At 39.7% G+C, this 13,178-nt stretch overlaps 1 protein-coding gene across 4 annotated transcripts; it reads right to left on the reverse strand.

Moving 5' to 3' along the window:
- Positions 1-281: 281 nt before the first annotated feature.
- LOC131673759 (F-box/LRR-repeat protein fbxl-1) lies at positions 282-8,995 on the reverse strand. Of its 4 annotated transcripts, XM_058952022.1 has the most exons (8): positions 5,706-6,296; positions 5,161-5,237; positions 3,326-3,525; positions 2,815-3,089; positions 2,385-2,651; positions 1,953-2,322; positions 1,248-1,451; positions 282-1,169 (listed from the first exon to the last, which is right to left on the reverse strand). In XM_058952022.1, exons 2-8 carry the CDS (start codon positions 5,203-5,205, stop codon positions 1,034-1,036), a joined length of 1,497 nt encoding a protein of 498 aa, XP_058808005.1. In that variant the 5' UTR covers positions 5,206-5,237; positions 5,706-6,296; the 3' UTR covers positions 282-1,033. The 4 variants fall into 4 exon arrangements, with proteins under 4 accessions (XP_058808005.1, XP_058808002.1, XP_058808004.1 ...); XM_058952019.1 differs by lacking the exons at positions 5,161-5,237; positions 5,706-6,296 and adding an exon at positions 7,403-8,995; XM_058952021.1 differs by lacking the exon at positions 5,161-5,237 and having other exon boundaries at positions 5,706-6,297.
- Between the last annotated feature and the right edge of the window lie 4,183 nt (positions 8,996-13,178).

The raw sequence follows: 13,178 nt of genomic DNA on the forward strand, positions 1-13,178 counted from the left end.
AAAAGCCTTCTGAACGCGCTATTTCCACCACGACGTGTTCAATTTTTTCATTCTGCTTTCTGTATACGCTGGCGTTCAATTGCGGCTCTGCTCTAAAAGTCGAAAAATTGCTGAGTATCGATGCTGCAATGCCATTAGGTGACAATACATTATTACTTCCTTCATTCTCATTCTTTTTCAAACTAATCTAGATCAATATTAAACATTGGTATAATCTTAACTTTTGAGGAAAAAGTGCGAACGTTAAAAAATATATATAAGTAAGTCAAACTTGTTGCAAATTGTGCGTTGACGTTTATTTATTTTCAATTTTGAATGTAGACCTATTACATTAATCAAATGTTTCGCGAAAAATTTAATTTTACCGGTTCGCTTGAAACGACTGATCGTTCAACAGACTGCTCGTTTGATCGCAACATTGAAACAGCAAACATCAAGCTCGAATAAGTAAGCGTCTTGTATTTGGAAAAAAACAGCAATTTCGATGACTCTCCCTTGTAAAATTGAATTGAATTTGTACATATTAGTAAGTAGAGTAAAACGTTATTAAAGTTGAATAGAGGAAAATTGATCGAAAATGCGCCTTCTTCAAGTACAATCAGAATATAATGAAAAGGGAAAAATTATAATAGCGATAATTCCATTGGTCAAATGCACATGTCAATCACACTTATGTGCATGCGCTCCTTATTGACCTCATTTTTAATTTTGTTTTTCCGCTAAGCTTCTCAATACGCACGTATATACCAACTTTTCGAAGCTCGCATCGATCAACTATCATTTGTTTCGGACAATTCGCAGTTGAGGTTCGCACATGTATCGTATATATAAAAGTGAGTATGTGTCTGCGTATGCGATAATTTTGAATGTTCATTCGTGTTCCTTTTCCATGTGGCGTACTGTACAGTGTCGAGTCCCAAATAGACTGCGTATCTAAAATAAATATTTTATCTTTCTTAAAAAAATACCGCGTAAAAATACTTTGTTTAGAGTATAACAGCGACCGCCTTGAGTAACGCGCGAGAGACGATCATCAATTAAAAATTAAATCCTTGTAGTTCTGTAGCATGTAGTAATTGGAAACTCGGCAACAAGTTGTCGTCCTTACGACCGTGGTTCTGTCGGCTCGTTCAAAGTTAGCTTTGACGATCTCGTAGTACCTTCCGTCACTGAAATACCAAGTTCGAGCAAAGGCTTCAGTTGCACGAAAATCATAGTTGTGAAATTGCAGTTTCATCAATACGCACCTCAACGTCAAACATCTCAGCTTGATACACTTAACTCTTAGAATGTCAATAGCTTTTTGACTTTTGTCGGAGAATCTCAAGTTCTCTGGATCCCAACGTAGCTCCAAACGCTCCAGGTTCGGACAGTTATTCGCAATACCGTCCATCAGTTGATCCACGTGGATGTTGACGCCCAGTCTTTCGTTGGTGCCCATGACTATGATCCTGCAATCGTCATTATTCATTCATAAAATTGCCAATGAATGATCGAAGCCCTGTCCTCTCCGTATAGATAAAGAGATAGGCGTTGAAAATAGGCGAGCCTTTGCTCCACGAATGCCCTCTGACTTTGGGTTATCGTCACAATTTTGCTCTATCAGTGAATAATCGTGGAACAAAGAGTCTCTGGTTTTCAACGTGTATTGCAAGAGTGCGTGCATTTCACGGGAGTGGAGGGCTCAAAGAAAATGACATGCTTATGGTACCGCGATGTCGCCGACTTAATGACTTTGATTATCGTAAACAAATTTGATACTAAATCTGTAGATCAACAGTGTAAAAATTGCATACCGCGGAAACGAGCAGAAATACGAGTAGGTGAGGAGCCTTGAACGCTATACATATAGCGAACGCAGAAACAATGTCAATCACTAGGAAGCTAAGCGTTGTCTATAAATATTGAATGGAACGTATTAGGACGAGCAGAGTAAGAATGAAAATACATACTTAGCATTGGTGAGGATAGGCAAGACACTCTGCCAGAGCTGATCGGTGATGTGCGGCATGCCCGAGAGCGTAATGGCCCAGAGCTGGTGACCGTAGCGCGAGAGAAACTTGTGAAGGGCATCGTCGCTGAGGTTGTCCGAGCTGTCGAGGTCGAGGGCGATGAGGTTCCGTGGATTTCCCAGCTCCATCCAGGCCTTGAGCACGCTGTCGTTGAAACCGTTGAGCTGGCCGGCGCTCAGGAAGCGCAGCCCGGGGATCCGCGAGAGCATGTCGATGAGGCACTCGGTCGACAGGTCGGTCCCCGTCACGTCCAACTCCTGGATGCTTGACTTCTCCCACTCGACCTGCATCACGTGCTCGCTGTGGAGATCTGCAAGCGCGTCGTCGCCAATTAGCGCGCCGTGGATGGGAACGAGGAGCCGGTCCACTCACTTGTTCCTTGCATGAGCAGACACCTGAGCCGCCTACTCCTCTGGAACAAGGTTTTCATGGTCGAGCCGGTGACCTTGGCGCAGAAGTTGACGGCCAAGCACTCGAGCTGTATGCAGTTCGACGAGAAGGCGTCGATGTGCGAGTCGTCCACGAAATTGATGCCGTACAGGTTGATTACCCTGAGGTTCGGCGTGGCCGACTTGAGCTTGTGCACGTTTATCACCTCGTAGATCTCCTCCTCTTCTTCCTCGACCTTCTCGTACGTTCCTGAAATCGCGTCGAGTCATTGCTCCTCACCGAAATTCGTGATTCGGCTCTCCACCGAGAGAACAAAAGTCATTTGACCGGCAAAACCAGAATACCACGTGACACTCGTAATTGTCAAATGAGTATTTTGCTCTCGTGGCCAGATTACGCTGCGACGGCAAACCTATGAGGTGGAGAATCTCCAAGCCGTTGATAAAGTTGTAAATTTTGCGCATGAAGCCCTCCATGAAGATCACTTCCGACAAGCAGATGCACATGTACTTGAGCTTGGTGGGGAAAGCTTGCATCTCGGAGAAGTCGTGAAGCTGCATCGCCGTCGAGAAGTCGAGGAGCATGTGCGTCAGATTCGGGCACTTGTTCGACAGCTCGTGAAGGACTGTGTGGGTGATTAATTCGATTGGCAGTTCGATGTAGCGCAGGGACGGCCCGAATCGCACGCTGTTGCAACGAAAGTTATGTTATTCGTATGTGCACTAGGCGGTAAACATTAGCAGCGAGTGAAGGCACAGATAGAAAACGCTTCCGCGAAAGTTATGCGATTGCTATAAATATCGCCAAACAAACGTCTGCGATATGGAACACGCCACGAGAATTGACGCGAAGAATTGATCATAGGGAAGGAAGCGAGGAGATTTTCCGATTTTCCAACTTTCCGGAAATTGCTCTCGACTCACCTGACCAAGTGGAGGAGGTTTTCCAAGGACGTCACGTGAAGACCACTGATTTCTGGTCGCAGAGAAACGTGCGTCCAAAGCTTCGAGTCGTAAGCTACTTGGCGCCATCGCTTGCAGATTTTTGCCATCCGACATATTTCCCGATGAGACAGATAACCAAATATGTTGAGTAGTACTTTGTCGGGTAGTTTTTCTATCGTCTGAAAGAAAGTAAGCGTGGAAGGGTGAATGGCTACTGGCAGAAACACAATACATTTAGACGACGCTGTGGCCTCGAAGATTGGGGCGAATGTTCCTACCAGGTGTTTTGAGAACTTACAGTGTTCGCGAATCGACTCTTAATGACGCCACCCTCGCAGACGTACATCTGCGAGGTCTCCACGGCAATTTGACCCCATACGTCAAGACCCTCCATTTCTCGCAATTTTCACGATATATCTCTTTGTCGAATGCAAACACAGTGCAGCGAAACGTGGTGCGTGCGCCGAGCAGTGCCGACCGAACGATCAGTTTTGACGCCCACAGCTGAATTCCAATCGAATGCTTGTCACGCAGATCGGCTGCTTCACATATGCAAAATTGCACTACACTTTTGTGTATCTCTGAGGCAAAATTTCGAAGCAAAGTCACGATATTCATCGGTGTTTAATCTAATCGCGCATGCGCAACTACAGCCTAAATATACCCTGCGAGACTTGGTTCAGACTTAAATTTAAACATGCGCCGCCGGTGCAGTCGTCTCTGTCTGGACTAGCCATAAATTCAACAAATTCCATATGCACAACGACTTCAATACCGACGCTTATTGATGGATGAGCGTTATTTCGAGCATTTACAATCGCACCAACTGCGTTTCGATCGCTCAAAAATATTATTCTTCCGTCTACGCGTCATTGTGCTCGTATCGCCATCTTAATCGCGATTACGAACCCTCGCATTATTCATTTTCGCTGCGTTCATAAACAATACTTATTCAAAATTAAGAATTTCACGCTTGCGAATTGAATTTACATTATTTGGCGAACTTTATTGGGCGTTGCCAAAAAGCACGAAGTGCCAGACAAATTTTTGGCCGCGATTCCTGATCATAATTTATGAACCTCATTCAATCTTAATATACACCAATCTCGAATAAATATCGTATCATTCATACAAGTATTATAATATTTTATGCATCTATTGTGTTATTATTTGCGATAGAGAACACCTGAGCCAATGAATTAACGCCAGAAAATGATTTTTACAAATAACGACTGCATGTAAACGTTATCGTATCAATGGAAAACCACAAATGTAGATCAATCAAACATATTCATGATTAATTAAAAGTAAGTTTTCGTGGCACTTCACTGACTTAACTCTGACGTGTTAATTGATCTTTTAACGCGACTAAACATTATCCGATATATGTACATTAATGCTGCTTTTTAATCGATTATTTGTACAACATTTAACATCAGCGAAAAATAGTACCAAATAGCACAGATTTATAAGACGCTAATATTATGGTCAATCGAGCACTTCACGATTTTTTATTTTATTTTCAATTAGTATCTGGACTTTGGATAGCAAGTTGAAATCACAATAAAAAAAAATTTACGAGAATATCTGAAATAAATCAATCATAATACTTTGCGGACTTCCTGATTGATGTTAGAATGGCACATTCGTTTTGCAAGAGACCTGTCATGGCTGACAATAAATTACATCCACATATATCTATTTCGTGATGTTTGAATAAAGTTAGTATCTATTATAATAATCTCACGAGCAAACTGATACATTGAAACACGCAGTAACACATATACATTTTCAAAATTGCACGATCTACTTACAGTACGTCCCATTATTTTTGGAGCACGTTTTATGTTCTTAGACATTTTGCTCGTGAACGTTAAATGTATCAGTGCTGCTGCAAAAACAAATAAAAAATCGTCATAATTGAAAATAACGAATAACTTCACGACAACGATCATTCCGAAGCGAGCTGAATGAAAAAATTGGCTTTACAAATTGAGGCTCGATAACAGCACAATGTTCATATTCGAATGAAGAAATCGCTACACCCAAAGTACATCAACTTATCCAAAATCGATGCAACGCAGAATCCACGGTTATATTAAGCGATGAGACTCGAACATTTAATCTGACACTCGATCAAATTCAATCGCGATCAAAGAGAATGGGCAAGCGGCAACAGTTAAACGTGCAGCACTAGCAAAAATACGAATATAATAAGCAACAATAAAGCGAAGCTGAAGGCACTTGCCGCGTGAGGAAAAAAGGCTGGATAAGTGGATGTAGCCATGAGTGCAGGAGCCCTGTGGCAGGCGAAAAGACTGCAAGGAAAGCAGCAGAAACAAAAACAGTGGACGATTACCGTGAGCTTCTTTTTGCGTATGCTACCGTGCAAATCGTCGCGCGAAATAGCGCTGATGGTTGCGTGCTCGACATTGAGCTGATTCCAGACGTTCATCTCGCTGGCAGCTGCTCGCCCTGCGCGCCCGCGCTCGTCAGTTCAGCAGCAACAGCAGCAGCGGCCGATCGGTCGGACAATAACGTTCGCGCGCCCGTTGCGTCATAGACGTGGCCTGTGCGCGGGCAGAGCGCAGGATCGCGATTCCACCTCGAGGCGCGGCGAGACTGCGGCTGCAACCCTCCTGTGGCGTAGCGAACGCGAGCGGACGCTGGCAAAGCCGACCAGCAACCCTCGACGCGCGTGACGCTATAGCGCGAGACACAACCCCGACTAGCGCGAAGCCGCCTGAGTCAAGTCTTTAATTAGTTATAAATAAAGGCAGGCATTCGGCCAGAGTGGGCCGCCGCCGCAGCCGTAGCCGCCGTCTATCGACAACGCGCTCGCGATGAAGCATCGATGCGCGCCCAGCCGTGCACACACCTTCGAGTCGCAGCACATGTGCGCCAGCCGCCACCGCTTAGCCCTGCCGTCGGCCGCTATATAGTCGAAACTATTGTCTCCCGGCCGCGCTCGCGCCAGCCAGCCACTCTCTCTCTCTCTCTCTCTCTCTCTCTCTCTCTCTCTCTCTCTCTCTCTCTCTCTCTCTCTCTCTCTCCATCCTCTTTTTCCCCCGGCAGAAACGCGACAAGTGTTGCAGGCTCACCGCTATGCCAACTCTACCGTGCGCGCATTTTCGCGCTTTGTCGCGAGACACGATTAACAAATGTCGCCAACAGCCTCTTCTGCGTGCGAAAATTCCACGGGTGCGGCTCGCACGACCGACTTTCCCCGGTTAATCGATATTGATCGTCCGTCGATGTCGCTTCTCCAACGCTCTGTTCGAACTGTTTGCTGAGCTCGCGTCCGTTCAAAAGACACCTCGCTCCGTGCCTCGCTCGACGTTGAGATTTCACGAAAGTCGCGATGTGATTGCTTTGCGATTCTTTACGTACATTCGTTTGCGTCTTTAAAATAAAGACAGAATACTCGCTGGAGTATTCTTTTGACATTCATATACATATACCATATAGAAATAACATTTACTTATAATTGTTTTTATATGGTAGACAAATTGTAAATAAACTCGGAATAAAAAAAAATTCGTTTGTTGCCTTGTCGTTGCCTTGAAAAAAATCGTCTGTTCTCGTGTCAGATGTTCATAGGTACGATGACGGAGTCATGGCGGATGACCGTACAAAACCAGTGCTATTTTACTAAACCAATAAATAAATGCGAGTGCAATAAAAAGTTACTGTAAAGCCGAAAAAAAATTATGAATATGTATTCAACAAGCGCGTTTTAAAAATATGTCGAAGCGGAATTCCCGACATCGCTAAACGATTTCAGAATGCTGAAAAGCAGCGCTATTTTTATCCCTAATGGCTTTCGAGCTAAAGATTGAGCGTAAGCGCTGTAAGTCTGCTCGCTTTCAATCACTTGTATTACAATATTTCTTCAAGACATTTTCGACGAGTAATTTTATGTACCTCCCCCCGAGTAAATTGATTAACCCAATTGCTGAAAAAGAAGGGAAATACGCGAAAGATAGACTTTTTTCTTCTTCCCAAGCGAGTTTGAAGAATTAAGCTTTGCATGGTTAACGTAGATAATACACTCACCGTATTCGATTTCCTGATAATCTGTTGCAATTCCGATCCATCCTGAGGACCATTAAGCTGTTGCAGTGCAGCCTCGACGCTCAGGACGTTCCAATTGGACATTCTGCGCGTATCCATGATTGTTAGGTCGTTTAAAGATGCGCGATGAATAAACGAACAAGTAATAGACACACACAGAATCGCGCGATTAGAAGGGTGCTTTTCTGGTTTCTCACAAAAATGACGGAAATCAGTGTTGTGGTTGTGTTGTACGCGCTTGCTGCAAGCCCTTGCAGTAGTTTGATTAAGTATAGAGAGAAAGAGAGAGAGAGAGAGAGTAAAGTAGAAAAGCTCAGCGACATAAGCGGTGATCGAAGATGTTTTCACTCTAACAGTTCGTGCAGATAGTTATAGCGAGCGACGGCACGCAGAAGGCCGCGGAAAGAGAAAATTTTGAAAAACCCATTTATTTGAATAGCCAATTGTTTTACCGTGGTGCTGAATCCATCAAGTCTTTCATTGTTTTCTACTTCTGACTTTAGCCCTTTTCGCGTGCGACTATTAAGCTGTGTGGCTGTGTGTAGCTTCGTGTTTGTTTTTAAAAGGCTTCCCTCTCGCACACAAACGCAGTGACGATGTTCATCACGTTTTACTGCGTCGTTTCAACGCAACAGACCAGGTAAACACGACTTTGATCGTTAAAGCTAAACAAATTAAGGGTAAAATTCAGCAACCGCGAGTCGCGCACCAACAGTCTTTTATCGAGTTAGCGAGCTGTACAAAACTGTAGGACAACAAGTAAGCTAGGCGTATCAAGTGTAAACTGGCAGAGGCGGCCTACTCGGTCATCATCGTCATCTTGATTGCGATTGTTCTTTGGCCGACTTTACGTGAGAAACAACAAAACGACGAACGAAGAGCGCAAGCTCTGTCTCTCTCTCTCGCTCTGTCGTCGCGCGCGCAAACAGAGGAATAGCGAAGCTTTCGATCTCGTCCCGAGCTTCTGACTACTAGTCACTCTTCTACTGGCCGACTCGACTTTGAAAAATCCGGCAGAAGCATAATCGTGTAACATTCTCCGCGCTCGAGTGGATCCCGAAATAGACATTCTGGAGAGTCTACCACTGGCGACGTCCGCTCTTCTTCTACTTCTGTTGTATACACGAGCGCGGGAGTGGCATATTGCCTGCCTGCTTGACTCGCTGCCTTATGCATCTTCTTCGGGAGTTGTATTCGTGTCAGTTCCGCTTTATCAATCTTTATATTGAAGATAATTTTTACCCATTTTCATGAAAGATCAGCTTGTACTCATGGCTCAATAGATAACATTCACGGAATTCAATTATTGATAAAGTGATTAATTTGTTTAGACCGGAAGAAACTCCATCAAAGTTATTTAGAACGTACAGTGATTTTAAAAATACAAAAATAGACACCAAAGTTCATATATATATATACACACACACACGCGCGCGCGCGCGCACGCACTACACATGGTTGACTCCTCTTTATAAACGTTGATCAAATGAAAATGAAAAATATTACTACAAACATTCAAATGTTTAATCATTTGGGTACATTTGTATTTTCCTCACGTACAGACATTTTGTTCAAAAATGGTATGGCAACTAGAATGATAATTATTCAATATTATCATTATGTTAAAAGATCCCACAATGCATTTTGGTTTTATCAAATCTTTATTAATATTCAACATCAAAAGTTCACAATATTTTCAAGATTATGTGAAATGTGTTTGCATTGTTATACAATATACACAAATAAATATATAATGATTACTACAGCATATTATTATTGAATTGACTAATGACATTATTTCAAAAATCATTCTTTCGAAGGTATATTTTGAAAGCAAGGTATTAATGAAATATCATAATTACGGTTACTATTAATAGATTGATATTTTTTACAATATAATGTGTTTGTATAATAATTACTATTTCAAAATATTTTTTTTTATTATTGTAGGCGTCATCATCTTACTTGTCATTCTTATTTAAAAGGTTATTTTAAAATGCCTGATTTTTTATATTTAACAAATATGTTCGATTAAATTCATATAAAATAAATAAAAATAACTGAAATACTGGAACCACGACACATGGTTATGAAAAATAATTGATAATGGATTAAAGATACATTAAGTCTTTATATTTTTAAATTTTCTACACCACCATGTAATATAAACTTTTCAAGTACAATGTATATAAGATAATTTTCAAATAGATTTTGATGGGTTAAATGATCCGTTCTTGAACTGTTCATTAATATTATATTTGCCTGAAGCCGGGCACGTGGTTTCAAGGTTTTTAATCAATTTACATTGTGTAAGTATATCGACAACGCGTATTTAGCACATTGATAGTTCATTCAAAATAATTAGTAATGCTTTTTGTGGATTGGATATGGCGGTAAATCGTATATTGAAGAAAAGATTAGATTGCATAATTAAACCTTCATACCTTGCGTGAATCAAAAGAATGTCTGTAAACTTTGGAAAATCCATTGTTACGGGTAACGAAAACTGCGTCAGAGATCAAATTGAGTTTATAATCACAAGATGAATGAAATAAAATAAAAATTGCATCGCCCATGCAAGGCAAGTGTCTACACGCGACTGAAATCATTTGCAGTCCGCACTTGATTGAAATATATATATATAGATTTTTTAACATTGTTTTAAAGGCCAAAACTCGTATATATTGGCAAGTAATCTCCTTGCATAATAAGATTATTTATTTTGTTTCCTACACAGCGAAGCTGCGTCAAGTGTTGCAGAAAAATGCATTAGGGCTTCGTTTATTGAAAAATATTGAAAATATTGACGTAACAGCACAAAATGCAGATTGTGATATTGATATGCCGTTGTTTTCATTTCATTCAGAAGATCGCCAATGAGGTGAAAAAAAAATTGATGTATTATCATTCCTGACAATCATTATGATTTTAGTCATCTCTGACAAAGTTTGACATACATATATTAGTCATTGGATAGATCTGAACCGATATGAAATGTTATCGTCAAAAAAAGTTGATCATAAAAAAGGGAAATATATTTTTTAGGTCAGAAAGACAGTTACGAAGTTTGGTACACATCATTAATTGTAAAGTCGGCTGACATTTACCTTGCGCTTATTACACTCACTGGCTAATCTACGTAATTTGCTGCATTGTTGAGAGCACAACACATAACTCGGCCGGCAGTTAGGCGTATTCGTATTTTGTTAAAATGAAAGAAAAAAAAAAACAATGAAAAAATCGAGAGAAGTCGAGGAGGGAAGGGGAGCTAGCGCAGGCAGTGTGTATATAAAGAGCGCTAACAATCGAATCGAGGGGACTGTCGAGGTTTAGGTTCCTTGTAGCTTGTGATTGAGTTTACACGCGCGCAGCTCGTCGCATCTTGCGTGCAAAATTGGCTCGTCGCCACGTGCTGACTTGATTGATTAAATGTTGTGTAACGCGTTGTTAAACCGCAGCGGGTGGATGAAGTATGCTACAATACGTTCACGCGACTTCACAGAGATGGCCACTCGATCGTCGCCGTCGTCGAGTAGTGCGCTGCCGATCCGAAGGTAATATTCATAAGTTGGATTTATCTGCACGTATACGTGATTAGTTCAATCATTTTTATCAGGTAGAAGATACTATCTATACATTGTAATAAAAATGCTGAAAAAATTTAGTGTCGACTTTTATAATTGTTCAATTTTCATTAACGTATCTTGAAGACGTGTTTTGAATTAAGCATATGTATTTCAAGATATTTCGAGAATGGATTTCTTAATTTTTACATTTTAATATGGAAAATTTGAACGCCATTTGTGTAAATTTAGATTCAATGGGCGACGCCTTCTACATTAAGAAAACTATGGAGTTGAAGGCCCCTTTAGAAAGATCATGGATCCGTGCTAAATGAGGTAAGTGTTTTATGACAAAATTATAGACAAACGAAAAGATGGATACAATAACTATTTATTCTATGAATTGTATAAAATATAATGTAAGTAAGATTTAAAAATATGTTAATTGCATTTCATTTAAACTAATATCACGTGATTATTATATGTATATCTGAATATGAGATAGTTGTAAATATAAACTACTAGTCATGTAAGCTATAAGTCACAAAAATTATTGACCAATAATGTTATCTATCGAGTAAAGTAAAATAGTAGAAGGTAATATCGTGAAATTATATAAGAAACACTGATGTATATTGTTCAAACGCGATGTCAATAGAACTCGTTTTAGTAACTTTACAATTCGTGAGAGAAGTTACCTTTCAAAATGGTATCAAAGTGGTCGAGTATGAGATAGTTTCGAGCTAGAATTTTACAATTGTTGTATTCACTCTTGTTTCAACATTCATTTAAAATTTCAAATAAATTAAAAACGGTTGTCCATCCATTATACCACTTTGAACTGACCAGTGATTTAGTGAATAAGTGTTGTGTTATTCGTGTAAAAAATATAAGCTACGTATATTATACCTAGAAAGTGATGTACAAATTACAATTTTGCAAAATTTTTTTTGACTATTGCAAAATGCTGCTATATTGTTATAAAGCAACATTCATCGAAACGTTAATAATAAATCGCAAGGAATGCCCACATCGAAAATACTTATCAAATCAAGCCGTTGATTTTAAGCTTTTAAATTTTTAAACCTAAGAGAAGAAAATAAAAAGCGTATAATTCGATCATCGTATCTTGCAGTCGGAATCGGTCCAACGCCACGTGCTGATTTGATTAATTAAACAATTTGTAATATGCTACAGTGCTTGTGCAACTTCGCAAAGATTAAGACTTGATCATGTCATTACATGAACTCTAGTCTTCGAAATTGATCACCGCTTTCAATTAATTTTGAATTTCATTTTTAATATACAAAAAAATACATGAACATATTCTCTAACAATGAATTGAATAGTACCAAAACATTACTTTTTCCTGTAGTAATAATATTATTCATGTTACTCAGGATCAGACTATTCGGTGGTACAAAAATTACCAAGGATAATACATTGCTATTTCTCATTTATTATATGACCTAACAACTTGAAGTATATGTTTCTTATTGTGATCGATCTTTTTCAACTAATGCTAAGCTAAATAATTGTTATACTTGAAAATAAAGAAATATAAAAATCTTCGATTTAGTTTTAACCTACACCATTTAGAAATTGACAAAGATTGCGTAGAAAAAATTTTGTTGAATAAAAACATAAACATCAGAATATTCACTGACTCACAGAGTGCCTTGGAAGCCTTTCACAGTGGTGGATCTTCATTCTTCGTTTATATTTCCTATCATGCTCCAAATCAGAATTAAATTACTTTATTACATAAAGCATGATAAAATGATACTACTAATATGGATTCCATCTCAGGCAATGAGATTGCTGATGAAAATAGAAAACAAACAGCCAAGTGCTGCTTTCGGCTGAATGTTGAACGACCTTACGTGATTTGCTTAGTATTCTTAAAGCTGAATGCTACTTTGAATTTTTTAAATTAGTTATTGAAATTTTATATAAATATATATTCATTAGTAACTGTTGTATCAAGCTTTTTGTATTACGCGCCTTTGCGTAGCGCTACTGCCTTGGTGTGTGTTCCGAATGGAATTTTGTCCCTAAAGTTGGTTGCATTGGTCAACGTTGCTATAATAACCATGTATACTTGTTAAAACTTGCACCGCCGATTAACTAATTCGATTCTGTTTTCTTAATTTATTAATTGTTAATTATTTTGTGATTACAATGGCAATGAGCCT

Source organism: Phymastichus coffea, unplaced genomic scaffold (assembly GCF_024137745.1).
Source record: "Phymastichus coffea isolate CEN01 unplaced genomic scaffold, Cenicafe_Pcof_1.1 PCOF00194, whole genome shotgun sequence".
Taxonomy (NCBI): Eukaryota; Metazoa; Arthropoda; class Insecta; order Hymenoptera; family Eulophidae; genus Phymastichus; species Phymastichus coffea.

Excerpts from the sequence above, each read along its gene's own strand:
- LOC131673759 (XM_058952019.1), bottom strand. The coding sequence starts at position 7,519 with ATGGATACGCGCAGAATGTCCAATTGGAACGTCCTGAGCGTCGAGGCT. Across the intron at positions 3,526-7,402 it reads TTATCAGGAAATCGAATACG|ACGATAGAAAAACTACCCGA; the intron begins GTGAGTGTATTA and ends ACTTTCTTTCAG. Across the intron at positions 3,090-3,325 it reads AACCTCCTCCACTTGGTCAG|CGTGCGATTCGGGCCGTCCC; the intron begins GTGAGTCGAGAG and ends TCGTTGCAACAG.